Source organism: Zingiber officinale, chromosome 11A (assembly GCF_018446385.1).
Source record: "Zingiber officinale cultivar Zhangliang chromosome 11A, Zo_v1.1, whole genome shotgun sequence".
In the NCBI taxonomy this organism is placed as follows: domain Eukaryota; kingdom Viridiplantae; phylum Streptophyta; class Magnoliopsida; order Zingiberales; family Zingiberaceae; genus Zingiber; species Zingiber officinale.
Window position 1 is genome coordinate 89,575,682 of NC_056006.1, and position 21,762 is coordinate 89,597,443.

At 38.1% G+C, this 21,762-nt stretch overlaps 2 protein-coding genes across 4 annotated transcripts in view; both read right to left on the reverse strand.

The window, feature by feature from the left end:
• Positions 1-11,993, reverse strand: LOC122031080. Of its 3 annotated transcripts, none has more exons than XR_006125727.1 (4): positions 11,447-11,993; positions 11,154-11,376; positions 540-10,208; positions 1-469 (listed from the first exon to the last, which is right to left on the reverse strand). XR_006125727.1 is itself a non-coding variant. In XM_042590142.1 (4 exons), the coding sequence occupies exons 3-4, from the start codon at positions 10,097-10,099 to the stop codon at positions 5,044-5,046; spliced, it is 4,491 nt and encodes a 1,496-aa protein (XP_042446076.1). In that variant the 5' UTR covers positions 10,100-10,208; positions 11,154-11,376; positions 11,447-11,993; the 3' UTR covers positions 4,903-5,043. The 3 variants fall into 3 exon arrangements, 2 of the variants coding, with proteins under 2 accessions (XP_042446075.1, XP_042446076.1); XM_042590142.1 differs by lacking the exon at positions 1-469 and having other exon boundaries at positions 4,903-5,105; positions 5,671-10,208; XM_042590141.1 differs by having other exon boundaries at positions 1-10,208.
• The window catches only part of LOC122031554 (cytochrome c1-like), a 21,747-nt gene continuing 11,800 nt past the window's right edge, over positions 11,816-21,762 (reverse strand). Inside the window, exon 3 of the mRNA XM_042590653.1 lies at positions 11,816-11,823. Within this exon, the coding sequence (XP_042446587.1) occupies positions 11,816-11,823 (8 nt within the window). The remainder of the gene's footprint in view (positions 11,824-21,762) is intronic.

The following is a 21,762-nucleotide window of genomic DNA, read 5'->3' on the forward strand; positions in this document are numbered from 1 at the left end:
TTATCAGCTAACAAGTGGTTTTAATAGAATTTCAGTCACAACCAAAGAACCGGTTGCAGCAGCACTGCTGCAAACAACAAAACCCAAACAGAACAGCCAAGTTTAGAAATGAAAAGAGCAGATTCGTGCATAAGAATTAAACTAAAAACGACTCTAAGCTATCTTCAAACAATTTCAGAAACAAAATTTGCAAAAACAAGAAATCTAAACTAAGAAACAACTGCAAGAAAAATTAAACATCCCTACACCAAATCTTAAACCAAACTTGTCTTCTCCTTGCCGTCACACAAGGAATCTGCAGAGAACACTCCAACAGAAATCGATCTGGTGTTCTTAAGCTTCAAGACGATTCAGATTTCCTTGCATTAGCTCACAAAATTTCAGGAAGTTCAGTTCTGAAATGGTTCTCTGCTGCGTTTTCTGGAAATGGCGTCGCGAGCTGATGAAGAAAGCTGGGAACGTTGAAATGCTGTCGGAAATGGTTCAGAATCACTGGAGGACCACCGCCAATGATTCTGTGAAGGAATGGAAACTCAGACCAGAAGAACGCCGCTGGTCTGAGCTTAAAATCGCAGCTCGCCGCTACAGTACTTCGCCTGCAAAAACGCTCGCTGGAGAGGTGCTGAAGGTCGGAAACCTGTTGCTGGAAGCTGAGGAACTCCTCGCCGATGAGGACAAGGTTGCTCGAAGATTTGGAAGAAGGAAGGGAGCTGCGACCGCGCCGTCAAGAAACTGGCACGATGAACAGTAGCGCGAGCTCACTGTTCACCGTGCCAAAAATTCCCTTTTATACCTAGGTTTTGGTCCAGCTGGGGTTTGACTCGAATCCAAGCTCAATTTCAGATCAGTTAGGGTTTTGGGCTCCATTTGGTTGAATGAACCATGCCTCCACTTGAATCATGAACCCATTAGTACCCTACAAGACCAAATTCACATAATGAGAAATAAATCATGCATAAGATGGAAAAACATCATAAAGCTCATAAAAATCTTGTTTGGAGAAATATGATCAAAATTGGAATTAAACATATGCAAATATATAAAGATCACCAAATATTAACCCAAAAGTAATGTATCAATTCATAACCTATCAAATCCCCCACACTTATTCTTGCACGCCTCGTGCGAGTGAGCCCACCAAAATTTCAACTAAGATGGTACCTCCTTCTCCTAACTATTCTTGATCATATCTAAAAGAAAGTAAAAGGAAGTTACAAGTAAGTATCAAATTTCATAGACTCACACATTCATGACCTCTATTTTCACCTTGGTTCGATACTTAGTAAATTTCATCCATCATGAATAAAGTGAAAATGATAACACTCTAATTCTCCCAAGGTAATTGAGGTGGCTCTCTATTAATCTCAAATCTTGCAAAGGTGGAGGGCACTCAAGCTACTCATATCAAATCCACTACCATAAGCTTGTTTTTCATCTAATTTAACCTCCATCACAAATATTAAGATGCATAATCATGAAAATTTACCACCATTGGGAAAGAGATCGAAATCAGATGTAAATGAAAGAATTGCTGCTAATGGAGCAAATAAAAAGATAAGGTTCAACTCAAGGTGGAAGACATGGAACTAGAATGCTATGTGATGTTCAATTTTGACCAAAACATGAATTTCTGCATTTCTTCTTTCCACTGTTTTTTTTATACTGATTTGACTTTGTAGCACACCAACCTGCACTCTACCTTTAACTCCACTCATTTCTAGTGTAGATTATATAGTTTCACAGTTTTCATTCATATCCTCGATTAACAGAATTTGATTTCTGCTATTGTTCTGTTTCTTCAATTCTCAGCTGCAGCTCTTTCAAAATTCCCAAGCAAATATGACATTCTTTGACTTGGTTCGTCTCATGGTCTGAATTACATCCCTTCCTCATCAACACATTGAAATTCTGAAATTTTCAGATTGGCACAGTGGTAACATGAATCTGTTAACTTAATTTTTCTGGTTCTTGTTCAACAACTTCCATCCAAACCTGCCTCACTGATAAACCTTGGAAGTTATCTCATTTGAAAATGGATCAAAATAATTTCAACTCCCCTATTTCAGATTCGAATATCCAGAGAGTTTGGCACAAAATAGCACATTGTCTTTGGCACAAAACTGATCTGCCTTTACTCAGCAGATCCGTATGCAGTTTCTGTTGCAATTGTTCACTTCTTTTCTCTCAACACTCTCTTCTGCATTTGACAGGCAGTAAAGCTTACTTTCTTTCCCTGCAATAGCACAAAAATTTCAGCTTGGATTTACTTTTTTTTTTTTCTCACTGCAGTAACAGTCCAAATTTCAGGCTGCACTTATGATTCAGTTTCCAGCTCCAGCTTTGTTCTCTGTTAGGTATTAGATTTCTTGTCCAAAGTCTTGTAAACCCTGGAGAAGAAAGTTATCCATTCATCACCACTAAGTAACAGCTGGATTCCAGATTTTTCCATATTCCAGTAACCCTTGAACTCATTTCTGCACAGCCAATACTGATTTCAGTTTGTCTTCAATGCTGATTTTGTACCAACTTGCCCCTGTTAAGCCTTAAGAATTTCCAACACTTCTTCATCTTGCCTCTTCAGAACCTTTACAATGCATATCCAAAGACTTTCCATTTTTCAGCAGCTTTGGTTCATCACAACTTTCATCCCAATTTGGCACAAAAACTACCATATTCTGCACAATCTGTACTTTCTGAAAATTCTGCACTATACTCATCCCTTTCATCCCAGCACCTTTTCCTTTTGATTTTTTTCCTTTGCTCTTCTTTGAATTAAGCTTCACTTCCCAATTTGAGAGCTGTCATTGTCTTCTTTTACTCCTCTCATTCACCACAATTCAGCTTTGCAAATACCATCAAGTGTCATACTATTTCCAGATTTCAGTAATTGACTTGCAATATTTGTAGAAGTTGTTCATGCTAACATTCCATTTGTTTCTTCACATTACAAAGCTTCATGTAAGCTTTTCTTCTCCTTGATATCATTCCTGAAATCTTGATACTCCATTCATTCCAAACTGCACACTTTCAATTCTGCCAAATTTTCCATGTTCTGCATTTCAGATTGGTTACTTGTTATAACTTCTGTTATTACTGCTTCTCAGCTGTTTCAAGCTTCAACAATTATTTCCTTAAAGCTTCACAATCACTTAATCAAAAAATAGCTTGATTTCCATCTTGTTTTAGCCAATGTATCACTAAGAAAGTTGCTGAAATTGACAATTTCAGCAAGTTACTGCTACCAGAATTTTTTTCCAGCCGGTTGAGAGTGCTGCCACAATTGCTGCTGGAATCTGATAATTCAGAGTTTCTGGCATTTTTCTCACTGTTTAATACACCAAATTCTTGCATACCATTTGTTACCACATCTTCTCAAATTCCAACTAAACTTTCTTCACTATAAATCCTGCATTCTTGTTTTTGATACAAAACTGATACAAATTCAGCACTGCACTTCAGAATTCTGTTCTTTAAACTGTCCATGCATCCGAATTCCAATTTATTCACTAACATTAACACTTAACCTCTTCTCTTGCTGCCCTTGCAATGGCACAAAATTTCCACATTTCTCTTCAAAATCTGTCATGCTTGAATTCTGCACTTATTCATTTCTGTCATTCCAGCATCATCCTTCACTGCTTCCTCAAACACAGAATTCCAGCACCTATTCGAACTAAACACCTCCCCCACACTTACTCTTTTGTCTGTCCCGGCTAAAATAAAATCATCACATATCATCCAAGATAACACATCCAAAGAAATAAAACATGAGAAAAGAATAAAGATATGATGATTTATGACAAGAGAAATAGCAAAAATAGGTGAGGGCAATGTGACAATGGAGTAACCTTCATGAAAATGACTTAATATTGTTCTAGTGGTATTAAATAGATTTAAAGCAAGTTCTAGAGTGAAATAAGCTATGAGTGCATCACTCAAATAGGCTCAAACCTCACTAGGTAAATAAAAGTTATCATACCATTTCATCAATCAAGAATCCATCACTAGTATCAACCTCTTGCAATCCTAGAGTTCATTCATGCAATAAAGTCTTTAAACAAGATAATCAAATTTAACATCCCTTTTCAAATCCCTTAAAATGATACAAGGAAATGTCAAAAGAAGGAAGCACCATTTATTCCTAAAACAAAGACTATCAAGCTTAAAGAAATGGTAACTATCATAAAACCTAAATTCCAAAACTATAACTATGCAAAAATAAAAATTACTAATGTAACTCAAAATTTATTTATGCAAGAAAATTCTAAATGAAACCGAAATTCTACCTAAACAAATAAGAAAACTACCTACACCTAAAATTTATTAATTTGCAAAGAAACAAAAGATAAAGTGAAACTCCCCTCTAACTCGGGTAGATAGCATCAATATGTTCCATTTCCTCCACCACCAAGCCCTTCACTTCTTCATGAAACTTTTTAAGCCTTTGTCCATTAACTTTAAAAACCCGACCAGTAGACAAATCCTGGATCTCAACCACTCCATAAAAGAAAACATTAGTAACACAATAAGGTCCTTCCCATCTAGATCTCAACTTACCTTTAATTAATTTGAGACGAGATCGATATAGAAGTACTTTGTCACCAATTTGAAACTCTTTCACTTCAATTTGTTTGTCATGAAGTCTCTTGGCCTTTTCTTTGTAAATCCGTGAGTTCTCAAAGGCTTCCAATCTAATCTCTTCAAGTTCTTGAAGTTGCAACTTCCTTTCTTCTCCAACCGTGTCACTATCAAGATTGCATGCTTTAACCGCCCAATACGCTCTATGTTCAATCTCCACAGGCAAATGACATGCTTTTCCATATACAATCCTGTAAGGGGACATTCCAATAGGGGTTTTGAAAGCGGTCCTATAAGCCCATAGTGCATCTTCAAGTCTTTTGCTCCAATCCTTTCTATCCGGTCTCACAGTCTTTTCAAGAATTGATTTCACCTCCCTGTTAGACACTTCTGCTTGCCCATTCGTTTGAGGGTGATAGGATGTAGAAACTTTGTGTGTCACCCCATACTTATGTAGCAAAGCCTTCATGTGTCTGTTACAAAAATGAGACCCTTGATCACTAATGATCGCCCTGGGTACTCCAAACCTGCAAAATATGTGAGACCTGACAAAACTAACAACAAAAGAAGAGTCATCAGTCCGAGTGGGAATGGCCTCCACCCATTTGGAAACATAATCAACTGCCAATAAAATATAAACAAAACCAAAAGAGGTAGGAAATGGACCCATAAAGTCAATACCCCAAACATAAAAAATCTCACAAAATAATATGAATTGTTGAGGCATTTCATTTCTAAGTCCTATGTTCCCAGTTCGTTGACACCTATCACATGATCGATAAAAAGCATAAGCATCACGAAAAAGGGTAGGCCAATACAAACCACATTCTAATATTTTCCTAGCAGTTCTTTGTGGTCCAAAATGTCCTCCACACTCAAAAGAATGACAAAAAGTAAGTACAGACTGAAACTCAGAATCAGGTATGCATCTCCTAATGATTTGATCACTACAAAACTTCCACAAATAAGGATCATCCCAAACATAAAATTTTGAATCACTTTTTAATTTATCTCTTTGAGCTTTTGAAAATTGTTTGGGATAAACATGTGCAACTAAGAAATTCACTAGATCCGCATACCATGGAGACTCACCCTGCAGCTGTAGAAGCTGCTCATCCCTGAAATCATCATCAATGGCCGAATGGTCCAAGTCTCCTTCAATCCTGTTCAAGTGATTTGCAACCAAGTTCTCCTTCCCGCTCCTATCACGTATCTCTACGTCGAATTCTTGAAGCAGAAGCATCCATCTGATTAATCTAGGCTTTGCATCAGGCTTCTTGAGGAGATACTTCAAAGCTGCATGATCAGAAAAAATAATCACATGAGAACAAAGAAGATATGATCTGAATTTATCTAAAGCAAAAACAATAGAAAGAAGCTCTTTTTCTGTTGTTGTGTAGTTTGCTTGAGCTGAGTCCAAAGTCTTGGAAGCATAGCAAATAACATGTGGTGCTCCATCCACTCTCTGTGCTAGTACAGCTCCCACTGCATAATCTGAAGCATCACACATCAACTCAAAAGGTAAGGACCAGTATGGGGGTCTGATAATAGGTGCTGAGGTAAGAGCCTCCTTCAATTTGTCAAAAGCTTCTCTGCACCTCTGATCGAAATCAAACAAAACATCCTTCTGAAGTAGCTGAGATAATGGTAGAGCAATCTTACTGAAGTCTCTAATAAATCTCCTGTAGAATCCTGCATGACCAAGAAAAGCTCGCACTTCCCGCACGCATGCGGGGTAAGATAAAGAAGATATAGCGCTAACTTTAGCAGGATCTACTTCAATGCCTTTCCTAGAGACTATATGACCTAAAACAATGCCATGCTCTACCATAAAATGACACTTTTCAAAATTTAAAACCAAATCTGTGTCGATACATCTACTTAAAACTCGAGACAAGTTTTCCAAACATGCATCAAAAGAAGAGCCATAGACAGAAAAATCATCCATGAATACTTCCATGCAATGCTCTAATAAATCACCAAAAATACTCACCATGCATCGCTGAAAAGTACCTGGAGCATTGCACAATCCAAATGGCATCCTACGATACGCGAATGTACCAAAAGGGCAGGTGAAGGTAGTCTTCTCCTGGTCCTCTGGGTCGATGCAAATCTGAAAATAACCAGTGTACCCATCAAGAAAACAATAATGGGATTTACCTGCCAGCCTCTCCAGCATCTGATCAATAAAAGGAAGTGGATAATGATCCTTTCGGCTTGCTTGGTTCAGCTTCCTGTAATCCACACATACTCTCCAGGAATTCTTTACTCTCGTGGGCACCAGTTCATTCTCTTCATTCGCTACCACTGTCACCCCTGACTTCTTCGGAACCACATGGATGGGACTGACCCATTTACTGTCAGAAATCGGATAAATGATGCCAGCCTGTAAGAGTCTAGTCACCTCCTTCTTTACAACATCCAAGATCAAAGGGTTCAGTCGTCTTTGTGGCTGTCTCACTGGCTTCACATCCTCCTCCAAATAGATCCTATGCATACAAATGGAAGGACTGATCCCAGGAATGTCCGCCAAAGTCCATCCAATGGCCTTCCTATGCTGTCTCAGAATCTCTAATAATCTCTCCTCCTGATCTGGTTCCAAATTCTGAGCTATGATGACAGGTAGCTGCTGATTTTCTCCCAAATATGCATATTTCAGATGTTGGGGCAATGGTTTCAACTCCTCTTGTGTCTGCTCCATAATAGGCGATCCTAGGGGTAATGCTGCTGAGCAATCCCCTACACATACCTCTTCCTCTCTGAGCGATCCTAGGGGTAATGCTTCTCCCAAGCAATCCCCTACGCATTCACTTGAATTGACATCAGATTCCACATCTAAAACATCTTCCAATAATGCAACAAATTCATTCACTGTACCAAAATCAGAAATCTCTAAGTCTGAATCAATATCTGACAAGAACTCCATGCCATCCAGCTCCTCTGAAATATCCAAGCAAAGTATAGAATGATCCTCTCTAGGATGCTTCATAGCCTCAAAAATGCTGAATCTAACCACTGTGTCTCCTATCTCCATAGAAAGAGTTCCAGCATGCACATCAATCTTCGTTCTAGCAGTCTTCAAGAATGGACGTCCAAGAATAAGCGGAGCCCTGTTTGCAAGCACATCACCCTCCATGTCTAAGATGTAAAAATCTGCAGGAAAAATTAACTCCCTCACTTTTACCAATACATCTTCTATCACTCCAGCTGGGTGTGCTTGACTTCTATTGGCCAACTGAATCACTACACCTGTAGGCTGCAAAGGTCCAATTCTTAATGACTGAAAAACTGATTTAGGCATCACATTAATAGAAGCTCCAAGATCTAACATTGCATCCTCAAAGATACAATCTCCTATCACACAAGGCACGGTGAAAACTCCTGGATCTTCACACTTCTGAGGAACTGGCTGAAGTAATGCTGAAACATTCTTTCCCATACTTATCAATTCATTTCCCTTCAATTTCTTTTTGTGCACACAAAGATCCTTGAGGAATTTGGCATATTTTGGAATTTGCTTAATCATGGTAAGCAAAGGAACATTCACTTCAACCTTGCTGAACAATTTCACCAATTCTTGATATTCCCTAGCCTTTTCTTCCTCCATTTCTTTTCTTGGTTGTACACTTCTTTGAGGGAAAGGTAACAGAATGGAAAACTCAGCTCCTTGCTGGGTAATATTGCTGTCCAGATTCTGTGCAGAATTTTCCAGATTCTGTGCAGAATTTGGAGCTGAATTTGAAACTGCTGTTGGGGTAAAATCCAAACTAAAATCTGCTCCACCAAATTGAGTAGATTCTGAAGTTGCAGGTTGCGTAGAATGTAGCTGATCAGTACCAGAAATGTCATTCTGTTCAGATTCTGTTGACTCTGAATTTGTTGGATAAATATGAGAATTCTGTAGGTTTGAATCTGCAAATGGTCTGGAAAAATTTTGCTGCGCTTCTATCGGACAATTCTGTTTTGGATCTGAAATTTGTTTACCACTTCGCAGAGTTAATGCACTCACATTTCCCTTAGGATTTGGAGTGGGTTGTGAAGGTAATTGTCCAGATCCTTGATTTTGCATTTGATTGATGTTGCTAGCAAGTTGCCCAATCTGTCTTTCAATGTTTTGCAGCGTTGTATCAGTTCTTTGCTGGTGTTGCTGCTGTTGCATCATTTGCTGCATCAAATCTTCAATTTTCGAGTTGCTAAAGTTGTGCTGAGATTGCAATGATCTAGGACTTGTAGAAGATGGAAGTGCCAGCTGAAATTGATGCTGATTCGCACTGCTTGGCTGCTGGAAATTCTGTATAGGTTGCTGAATTTGCTGGAAATGGTTTTGCTGATTCTGTGGCTGAAATGCAACATTCGAATGCTGAAAATTCTGGAATGGTTGAAATTGCTGATTTTGGTTGAAGTTTTGCTGAAATTGTGGCTGCTGGAAGTGCTGATTTTGCTGAGAATGAACTGCTGGATGGTTCTGGAAATAATGTTGATTCTGCTGATGCTGAAATGATGGCTGACCAATCTGATTTTGTGTTGGCTGCTGATAAAATGTGTTCCCATACCTCAAATTAGGATGATCCCTCCATCCCGGATTATAAGTTGAAGAGTTGGGATCATACTTGTGTTGCTGAAATTGAGGTCTTGAAATGGCTGCAACAGATTCATCTTGATATAAATTAGGACAATGATCCGAAGAATGATCTTGGCTTGAACAAATTCCACACAACTTCATCATTGATGAAGGGAAATTTGAAACATGACTTGAATTTTGCAACGCCATTTGCTTCACTAGAGAGGTCAATTCTTGCAAATTGTTTCTGATTTCTTGTTGCTCATTCGAAACCAAATGAGTTTCATTAACCACTCTAGTCCCAAGAGCTCTACTCCCAAATTGCTGTGAATTTTCTGCCATATTTGAAATTAACTCTCTTGCTTGATTTGGAGTCTTATTCACCAAGGCTCCTCCAGCTGCTGCATCTATCATGCTCCTATCCATAGGAAGTAGACCCTCATAAAAATATTGAACAAGAAGCTGATCACTAATCTGATGTTGTGGACAACTCGAACACAGCTTTTTGAATCTCTCCCAATAATCATAAAGAGTCTCTCCCACTACTTGCTGAATACCACAAATGCTCTTCCTGATAGTTGCAGTCCTAGAAGCTGGGAAAAATTTCTCCAAAAATGCTTTCTTCATATCAATCCAACTAGTAATGTATCCAGCTGGAAGGCAATATAACCAGTCCTTTGCTGCTCCTGTCAAAGAGAATGGAAAGGCCCTCAACTTAATGTCTTCTTCTGAAATCCCCTGTGGTTTCATGGTAGAACAAACCACATGGAACTCATGTAGATGGCGGTTGGGATCCTCTCCTGATAATCCTTGAAATTTGGGAAGCAGATGAATAAGTCCTGATCTGAGTTCAAAATCTCCTGCCAAATCTGGATAAGTGATGCATGAGTACTTATAAGCCACATCAGGTGCTGCAAGCTCTTTCATAGTTCGATCCCCTTCTGTTATCTGATTATCCATCTCTGAAATTCTGCTCTCACAAGTTGCTGCTGACCTAGCTTGTCTCCTTAAAGCCCAAAAGGTTCATTCAATCTCCGGGTCTAGTTCAAGCAATGTTGCAAAGGAAGACCTAGTCATGCAAGCCAATAAACAATCAAAAGTCAGTAGATATTCAATAAAATCAGAAAAAAAATCAGCAAACTAAAGCTGAGAAAACTATTCACAATCCAAAACAAACAAACAATTCTAGCAAAGTTTAAAGATTCCCCGGCAACGGCGCCAAAATTTGGTAAGCTCTCTAATTAGATGTCACAAATAAACTCCCAAATTGCTGTTATGATCGAAAACCCACAACTACACAAAGAAATGTTTTAGTATAAGGCCCGAGTCGAATTTCCGAGGATTATGCTAGAACGTGCTTGTTTTGGATTAAGAACACACTTTTTGGGTTTTCTAGATATAAAAATGGGAGTTTGGAATCAAGGGTAAAATGAGAACAGAATTAAACTTGCTGCCATAATTCTACTGCAGTAATGTCTTAAAACCAACCGAAATTCAAACACTTAACACATACTTGCACTAAATGGAATTCAACCTAATTACTACAATCAAACCTTGTTTATTCTACACGTGCACAAAGCAAACTAAAACTCTAGTTCTTGACTACCAGCACTAAATGTAAAACCAACTCTACTTAGCTAATTTAATTCATCTACAGAATGTTTCAGAATTCCAGCTTCATTCACTTCAGATTTAAAACAGAGCACTTGCGTTACACTGAACAGAACCAATCAATATAGAAATTAGCTACTCTATTATATGAACTAAATTATCAGCTAACAAGTGGTTTTAATAGAATTTCAGTCACAACCAAGGAACTGGTTGCAGCAGCACTGCTGCAAACAACAAAACCCAAACAGAACAGCCAAGTTTAGAAATGAAAAGAGCAGATTCGTGCATAAGAATTAAACTAAAAACGACTCTAAGCTATCTTCAAACAATTTCAGAAACAAAATTTGCAAAAACAAGAAATCTAAACTAAGAAACAACTGCAAGAAAAACTAAACATCCCTACACCAAATCTTAAACCAAACTTGTCTTCTCCTTGCCGTCACACAAGGAATCTGCAGAGAACACTCAAACAGAAATCGATCTGGTGTTCTTAAGCTTCAAGACGATTCAGATTTCCTTGCATTAGCTCACAAAATTTCAGGAAGTTCAGTTCTGAAATGGTTCTCTGCTGCGTTTTCTGGAAATGGCGTCGCGAGCTGATGAAGAAAGCTGGGAACGTTGAAATGCTGTCGGAAATGGTTCAGAATCACTAGAGGACCACCGCCAATGATTCTGTGAAGGAATGGAAACTCATACCAGAAGAACGCCGCTGGTCTGAGCTTAAAATCGCAGCTCGCCGCTACAGTACTTCGCCTGCAAAAACGCTCGCTGGAGAGGTGCTGAAGGTCGGAAACCGGTTGCTGGAAGCTGAGGAACTCCTCGCCGATGAGGACAAGGTTGCTCGAAGATTTGGAAGAAGGAAGGGAGCTGCGACCGCGCCGTCAAGAAACTGGCACGATGAACAGTAGCGCGAGCTCACTGTTCACCGTGCCAAAAATTCCCTTTTATACCTAGGTTTTGGTCCAGCTGGGGTTTGACTCGAATCCAAGCTCAATTTCAGATCAGTTAGGGTTTTGGGCTCCATTTGGTTGAATGAACCATGCCTCCACTTGAATCATGAACCCATTAGTACCCTACAAGACCAAATTCACATAATGAGAAATAAATCATGCATAAGATGGAAAAACATCATAAAGCTCATAAAAATCTTGTTTGGAGAAATATGATCAAAATTGGAATTAAACATATGCAAATATATAAAGATCACCAAATATTAACCCAAAAGTAATGTATCAATTCATAACCTATCAGCCGACCACACCAAGGAACAAAAGAGGGAGAGAAAATAATAGAGGTTGTGTCATGTGAAGGCACCCTCACCCCTTCTTTTATATTCCTTGGCCTAGGCAAATTAGGAAATTTAATTACAATAAAACTTCCTTAATTCCCTTGACATGATTTAATTGAGAAAAATAATATTTCCCAATTAATCTCTAATGGCCGGCCACATCAATGGGAAGCAAATTGGACAAGTTTTAATCAACAATTAAAACTTTCCTTATTTGTTTCCGGAAATTTTAAAAATAAAATTTCTCTTCAAAAATCTCTTCATGGTTAATAAAAAGAAATTTCCATAATTTTAATTTTATAACATGTGAATAATTTTTAAAGAGAAAATAAAATATCTCACCAATCTACAAATAAGGAAAGAGATCTAATCTCTTTCTTTAATCTTTTGTAAATTTTACAAGAGAGATAATTTAATTCAAATTCTCTTTAATAAATTATTTCTTCCACATAATAATAAAAATTAAAATTAAAATTCTTTTTAATTTATTTTTGCCCTACTAGCTTGGGTTCTAGCTAGGCCACCTATGCCGGGCCTAGCTTGTTCCCAAGCTAGCTTGGCCCGAGTGGGTATAGAAGGTGGGTATAGTGGGTATAGTACTATAAATGAGAGGCTACGATAGGGACCGAGGAGGAATTGGCTTTGGTCTCCGATAAAATTACATCCGTGTTCGCCTAACACACAACTTAATTTTATCAATGATAATTTATTCCACTAGAGAACTATCATTGAACTACCACACCAATCCCAAATTACATTTTAGGCTCCTTCTTATTATGAGTGTGTTAGTCTCCCTGTGTTTAAGATATCGAATGTCCACTAATTAAGTGAGTTCGACAACTCATTTAATTAATATCTAAGTCCAAGAGTAGTACCACTCAACCTTATTATCATGTCGGACTAAGTCCACTGCGGGGTTTAACATGACAATCTTTATGAGCTCCTCTTGAGGACATTATCAACCTAGTATCTCTAGGACACGCTTCCTTCTATAATCAACAACACACACTATAAGTGATACCATTTCCCAACTTATCGAGTTTATTGATTCATCGAACTAAATCTCACCCATTGATAAATTAAAGAAATAAATATCAAACATATGTGCTTGTTATTATATTAGGATTAAGAGCACACTTCCATAATAAGGTCTTTGTTCCTTTATAAAGTCAAGATAAAAGAAACGACCTCTAATGGTCCTACTCAATACACTCGAGTGTACTAGTGTAATTATATAGTCAAGATAAACTAATACCTAATTACACTCACGACCTTCTAATGGTTTGTTCCTTTCCATTTTAGTCGTGAGCTCTGTTTATAATTTATAAGGTATCGATAACATCATCTTCTGTATGTGACACCACATACTATGTTATCTACAATATAAATTAAATGAACAACTACAAACAAATGTAGACAATTTGACCAAATGTGATTCTTTATTCATAATGAATGTTTACAAAGTTTAGGCTTTCAATATACACTCCAACAATCCCACTTTATACATAATGACAGTGACATATCTTCTACCATACATCTGATTCCCATTCCCTCCACATGCCGATCGAAAGCTTTCACCGGAAGGGCCTTAGTGAAAGGATCTGCCAGTTATCCACTGATGCAATCTTGGCGATGACAACTTCTCCTCGCTTCACGATATCTCGTATCCGTGGTACTTGCGCTCTATATGTTTACTTGCCTTATGGGCTCGTGGTTCCTTCCAGTGCAATTGCACCACTATTATCACAATAAATTGTGATGATTTTGGCAAACCAGAATCACATCTAAGTCCATTAGAAAGTTCTGAGCCATACAGCTTCTTTGCCGCTGCAGAGGTCACATACTCAACTTCCATGGTTGAGTCCAAACGCATTTCTGCTAACACTCCTCCATGAAATGACTCCACCTCCTAAAGTAAACACATAGCCGATGTGACTTAGATATCCCTATCGATTGGAAATCAATCCTGTAACCCACAGGGAGCGGATCGTCTGCTTGGTAAACTAGCATATAATCTCTAGTCCTTCTCGGTACTTTAATATATGCTTTACCGAAGTCCAACCTTGTCAGAGTTACTCGATATCTGCTGACCATGCCCACCGCAAAACAGATATCGGTCTCGTACATACATTGCATACATTAGGCTTCCTACAGAAGCATAAGGAACTGCTTTCATGTCCTTTATCTCTTTCGATGTCTTTGGAGACATCTCTTTAGATAGAGCTACTCCATGTCTAAAAGGTAAGAAACCTTTCTTGGAATCCTGCATGCTAAAATGAGCAAGGATTGTATCTATATATGAAGCTTGGGATAGACATAACATTCTTTTCTTACGATCCCTTATAACTTTGATTCCCAAGAATGTGTGCACAATCTCCTAAGTCCTTCATATCAAATTGTTTGGACAACCATACCCTTACGTCTGATAATACCTTGACATTGTTGCCAATTAACAAAATATCATCTACGTATAGTACAAGAAATACCACCACGTTTCCGTTACACTTCTTATATACACAAGACTCATCCGGACTTTGAATAAATCCATATGACTGGATTACTTCATTAAATCGGATGTTCCAAGATCTTGAAGCTTGCTTTAATCCATAAATGGACCGATTGAGCTTGCACACTAGATGCTCTTTGCCTTTTTCAATAAATCCTTCTGGTTGCTTCATATGGATGTTCTCTTCAAGACTTCCATTAAGGAAAGCTATCTTGACATCCATTTGCCAAATCTCATAATCCATATGAGCAGCAATGGATAAGAGTATCCGGATAGACTTAAGCATGACTACCGGTGAAAAGGTTTCCTCATAATCGATTCCCTCTTTCTGAGTGTACCCTTTCGCAACAAGACTAGCTTTGAAGGTTTCTACCTTCCCGTCTGTCCCTCTTTTCCTTTTGTAGATCCACTTGCATCCAACGGCTTTTACACCATCAGGTGATTCTACAAGCTCCCAGACCTTATTAGAGTACATAGACTCTATTTCAGAATTCATTGCCTTTTGCCAAGATGCTGCATCTATATCTTGGAGTGTTTCGTCATATGTTCGTGGATCAGGTTCATGTTTTACCCGGGATCAAGTCCGAAGACTCTCCCAAAAACATGAATCTTTCAGGCTGCCTTACAACCCTCCCACTACGACGAGGCACTGTCTGTGGTTGTGTATCATGTGTGACACGTGTTGCAGTCTTTTGTGGTACTTCATCTTGTACTGTTGGTACTGAAGTAGACATGTCCTCTCTAAGTTCTTCTTAAACAACTTTACTACTGGGCTTGTGATCCATTATATAGTCTTCTTCTAAAAACTGGGCATTGGTGCTAACAATGACCTTCTGGTCTTTAGGACTATAAAATAAACCACCTTTCGTTCCTTTGGGATATCCTACAAACACGCGAACTTCTGTACGAGATTCTAACTTATCAGCATCTGGTTTCAGCACATGTGCTGGACTACCCCAAATCCGAATATGTCTTAGACTGGGTTTTCGTCCATTCCACAATTCTATGGGAGTAGAAGAAACTGATTTAGAAGGTACTAAGTTCAGAACGTATACTGCTGTTTCCAGAGCATATCCCCAAAACGAATTTGGTAATTCTGAATAACTCATCATCGATCTAACCATCTCCATAAGAGTCCTATTCCTTCGTTCTGCTACACCATTCTGTTGGGGTGTTCCAGGTGCAGACAGTTGGGATTGAATCCCGGCCTCTGATAAGTAATTCCTAAACTCTCCTAAGAGGTATTCGCCACCATGATCAGATCGTAGTGTCTTGATACTTTTACCTAATCGTTTTTCCATATCAGCCTTGTATTCTTTGAACTTATCAAAGCACTCGGACTTGCGGCGCATTAGGTAAATATATCCGTATCTTGAATAATCGTCTATGAAAGAGACAAAATATTCAAAACCTCCTCTTGCCTGGACAGACATAGGACCACACAAATCAGAGTGAACCAATTCTAACACTTCTTTGGCTCTATACCCTTGGCCTTAAAAGGCCTCTTGGTCATTTTACCTTCCAAGCAAGATTCACAAGTTGGAAAATTTTCCAACTCTAATGAACCCAAAAGTCCATTGGCTATAAGCCTCTGAATCCTACTTAAGTTAATATGACCAAGCCTTAGATGCCAAAGATATGCTTGGTTCATTTCTGAAGGTTCTTTTCTCTTATTTGAGTTAGAAGATGAATTATAAATTTCCATGTTTTGCTTTGTGGAAGAAATTAGATTTAAAGTATACAAATTGCCAACTAATGCACCAGAACAGATAATCACTTTATTTCTTTTAATAACTACATCGTTACTGAAAGAAACTGAATATCCATCTAAAAACAGTTTAGAAACTGAAATTAAATTCTTTCTAAAACTGGGTACATAAAGACAATTTCTTAAAACCAAATTTTTATTTCTACTAAAAGATAAGTAGACGTCTCCCACTGCAACAGCTGCCACCTTAGTAGCATTGCCCATGTAGATGGTAATCTCCCCTTCAGATAGTCGTCGGGTTTCCTGGAACCCCTGCAAGGAATTGCAGACATGATCAGTGGCTCCCGTATCTACACACCAGGTGCTGGTAGATAACACCGCTAAACATGTTTCAACAACTAGAGCATGAGATATACCTTTGTTTTGGTTCCTACGAGGATAGTCCGCTTTCCAATGTCCTGCCTGCTTGCAGATGAAGCACTTGCCCTTGACTTCTTCACTCCAAATCCCGTACACTGAGATTTATTCACTTTCTTTGCTGAACCAAATTGTTTCTTCTTCTTCTTTCCTCTCGGTTTAGAAGTAGAACCATTTTCGGATAGTGAATTTGAGAATTGTGAAATAATTCTTCTATTGAGTGTCAGTAGTTTCCCTAATGAATAAATCCTCTTATTCATATTATAGTTCAGCCTCAAAACTTCTAGGTAGCGTTTGGAGGATCATATCGATCCGAGTTTCCCATCAATTTCTCCTCCAAGGATCATATCTCGTTCGGATAAGCCATCATCTTTAGGATATGATCCCTTACAGAGTACCCTCTTGCATGGTGGTTCATTATCTTTCTCATAGCTTCTTGTCTAGAAGCCCTATCCCGATGACCAAAGAGTTCCTTGAGATTGTTCATAATATCATAATGTTGGTAAATCTTTATGCCGATGTTGCAATACATTTGACATTGAAGCCAAATGTAACACCGCGCCATCTCATCCGCCTTTACCCATCTCTTATGATATTCAATCTCCTCTTGGGTAGATTCACCAGTGGGTGCATCAGGACAAGGTTCAGTCAGTACAAATTTATAGCTTTCAGCAGTCAGAACAATGTCCAGGTTCCTTTTCCAATCTATGTAATTAGGTCTAGTAAGTCTATTTTGTTGAAGTATGATGGACAGTGGGTTGAAAGTCATCCTAAGAATCACAAATAACTTTTGGTCAGAACTCTAAATTTAGAATAATATTGATTCCTCAAACAATACTATTTTAAATTAACCAACACCTCATAACACCGTGAATTTTGTATGCCACGTTAGTGTGGACGTATACAAATTCAACATTTGTAAAAGGAGGGTTTCAACCCATTAACTTTATTATCTTGTCAACCTAACTTTTTGACAAATAAAATTAATAGTTGGTATTATTTGGTCACACAAATAATAGTAGTGACTCCGTTGGGGAGGATACTATTAGATGTGTCTAAGTGTATACCATTACTTGACACTAAGTCTATTAATAAGATTATGCCCCTTCCATTGGGGAAGATCACACGCTCTTAATTAATTTCCTATAGTCATCCAAAAATGGAAGTCTGTTCTAGTGATCCACAAACAAGCTCATCCGTTATGGAGGAAGGCACTCAGAGCCTACGCGCAAGCTTGTTTGTATCACTTACAAACCAGTAATGGAGACCATGAGATTTATTTAAAATCCCTCTCCCACTTAGTTATTTATAAACGAGGAATTTTAACTATGCTAGCCAAACTTGTAAACTAACATGCACACACAGCACAATATAAAAGCAATAAATAGAAAATTTAATTTTCAACTATTATGGCTTTTATCTCTAGTTGTTCTCCGTGTGTTGTTATCCCAAGCTGCTGCCATATTTGGCCACCGCCACCGGGTCTAGCTGTCGCATTCATCTTGCCCTTAGTTCCGCTGCGCCTCTGGTTCCTAGAAGGTTCCTCGCTTTGCAAGATTCGATCCGCGACATAAATAGAATTTTACATTTTTGATCCTATATTCCATAAAAGGAATGTACATGTATCTAGATCAAAAATAAAATCCTAATAAAACTAAATACAGCTCCTGCTGTATTTTAATACAATCATGCACACACATATAAATGCCCTTGACATGTCCAAGGGTCCAATCACACACAATAACTAAAAGCCATAATAGTTGGATCCTGCATCCACAAAGTTAGCACATCCTACTATTAACCTGCCTAAATTATGTATGACATGTGCATAATTAAACTAAATACCAAATACATAGAGGCAAAAACCCTAGCTCTGATACCAATTGTTGGTTGCTACTCGGAAAACCTATAGGTTCCACTGTACAAAAATTTTGTACAAAGGTCTGAACCCTTTCCTAGCTACCATGTGTTCTTTTAAATTAAATTTTGGATCGCCTGCGGAACTTAACACGTTTGATCCAAAACTTAATCTATTTGTTCTTTTAGGTTTTGACTTGGATCTCCTGCGGAACTTAACACGTTCGACCCAAGTCTCCTTAAGTTATTAATTCCATTAAATATTATTTTCCATAATTGGTTCCCAGTACTGACGTGGCGAGGCACATGGCCTTCTTGGATATGGGAGCAACCACCACCGACTAGACAAAACCTTTTATAGAAAGATAATATTTAATTTCCTAAAATAACTTTAGGTTAACAAAAGAGAACAATCAAATCACAAGGAAAAGAAAAAACAAAAGAACACAACTTCGAAAAACATATTCGAAATTCTAGAACGTAAGCCTCTTGTATTTGGTATTATTTCCATAAATAACTAGCATGATGCGGAAAGAAAAATTACTAGTTATACCTTGTAGAAAACCTCTTGATCTTCTACCGTATTCCTCTTCTAACCTCGGACGTTGTGTGGGCAACGATCTACCGAGATGAGAAACCACCAACCACCTTCTTCTCCTCCAAGCAAGGTTCGGCCACAAAGGAAAACTTCACCAAGGAGAAAAACCAAAATACTAACCAAGCTCCAAGAGATGCTAGCTTTCTCTCCTTCTTCTTCTTCTTCTTCGAGTAGTATCCGGCCACCACAAGAGCTCCAATGGAAGAAGGAGATTCGGCCACCACAAGAGGAAGAGAAAGAGAGGATGGCCGGCCACACCAAGGAACAAAAGAGGGAGAGAAAACAATAGAGGTTGTGTCATGTGAAGGCACCCTCACCACTTCTTTTATATTCCTTGGCTTAGGCAAATTAGGAAATTTAATTACAATAAAACTTCCTTAATTCCCTTGACATGATTTAATTGAGAAAAATAATATTTCCCCAATTAATCTCTAATGGCCGGCCACATCAATTGGAAGCAAATTGGACAAGTTTTAATCAACAATTAAAACTTTCCTTATTTGTTTCCGGAAATTTTAAAAATAAAATTTCTCTTCAAAAATATCTTCATGGTTAATAAAAAGAAATTTCCATAATTTTAATTTTACAACATGTGAATAATTTTTAAAGAGAAAATAAAATATCTCACCAATCTACAAATAAGGAAAGAGATCTAATCTCTTTCTTTAATCTTTTGTAAATTTTACAAGAGAGATAATTTAATTCAAATTCTCTTTAATAAATTATTTCTTCCACATAATAATAAAAATTAAAATTAAAATTCTTTTTAATTTATTTTGGCCGGCCCTACTAGCTTGGGTTCAAGCTAGGGCCGGCCACCCAATCTTATACCTAGGCTGGCCCTAGCTTGTTCCCAAGCTAGCTTGGCCGGCCCCTATTGGGTGGGTATAGAAGGTGGGTATAGGTGGGTATAGAACTCTATAAATGAGAGGCTACGATAGGGACCGAGAGGAGGAATTGGCTTTGGTCTCCCGATAAAATTAAGCATCCCGTGTTCGCCCCGAACACACAACTTAATTTTATCAATGATAATTCATTCCACTAGAGAACTATCATTGAACTACCGCACCAATCCCAAATTACATTTTTGGGCTCCTTCTTATTATGAGTGTGTTAGTCTCCCTGTGTTTAAGATATCGAATGTCCACTAATTAAGTGAGTTACTGACAACTCATTTAATTAATATCTAAGTCCAAGAGTAGTACCACTCAACCTTATTATCATGTCGGACTAAGTCCACCCGCAGGGTTTAACATGACAATCTTTATGAGCTCCTCTTGAGGACATTATCAACCTAGTATCTCTAGGACACAGTTTCCTTCTATAATCAACAACACACACTATAATTGATACCATTTCTCAACTTATCGAGTTTATTGATTCATCGAACTAAATCTCACCCATTGATAAATTAAAGAAATAAATATCAAACATATGTGCTTGTTATTATATTAGGATTAAGAGCACACACTTCCATAATAACTGAGGTCTTTGTTCCTTTATAAAGTCAGTATAAAAGAAACGACCTCTAATGGTCCTACTCAATACACTCTGAGTGTACTAGTGTAATTATATAGTCAAGATAAACTAATACCTAATTACACTACGACCTTCTAATGGTTTGTTCCTTTCCATTTTAGTCGTGAGCTACTGTTTATAATTTATAAGGTACTGATAACATCATCTTCTGTATGTGACACCACATACTATGTTATCTACAATATAAATTAAATGAACAACTACAAACAAATGTAGACAATTTGACCAAATGTGATTCTTTATTCATAATGAATGTTTACAAAGCTTAGGCTTTCAGTATACACTCCAACATGTAGGATTGAAAAGAATTTAGATATCTCCACAATGATATGATATTGTCCACTTTAGGCCCAAGTCCTCATAGTTTTGCTCTTAGACTCTACCTAAAATGCCTCATATGAATGAAGATATCTTTTTCCTATAAACCATGATCTTTCCCATGTACTTTTAATGCGAGACTATATTTGTAAGCTTGCAACACCAACAACCCCCCCCCCCCCCCCCTAAAACAAATGACCATACAATTCCCCCTCAAATATCGAGTCACTCTTTACCTGCTCAAGGTCTCTCCTCGAGCATCGAGTCACTTTTGAACTGCTTAGGGCCTCCCCTCAAGCATTAGGTCACTGACCTACTCAGGGCCTCCCCTACTTCATTTAAGGTTTCACTCACATGTTTCGAACTTGGATCATGGCTCTGACTCGTGCTTTTTTCGACGATTAGTTTAGTGAGGAGCGACCTCGCTCTGATACTAATTATAGGATCGAAAAGAATTTAGATATCTCCATAATGATATGATATTGTCTACTTTGGGCCCAAACCCTCATGGTTTTGCTCTTGGACTCTACCCAAAAGATCTCATACCAATGGAAATATTTTTTCTTATAAACTCATGATCATTTCCATGTGCTTTCAATCTGAGACTATATTTGCAATCTTGCAACACCAACATTAAGTGGAGGTAAGCAACTGGAGAAGAGATCTAGCTAGGAGGCGTTCCCGATTGAGGGAACAGTAGGCGTTGGTCTGATTTAGAGTTTCAGTGAAACTCAAAGTCAAGATCAGACAATCCAGAGTTTGTCAAATATTTAATTACTAC

Bases quoted from the DNA above. Each gene is read 5' to 3' on its own strand.
- LOC122031080 (XM_042590141.1), bottom strand. From the start codon at position 10,099: ATGGATAATCAGATAACAGAAGGGGATCGAACTATGAAAGAGCTTGCA.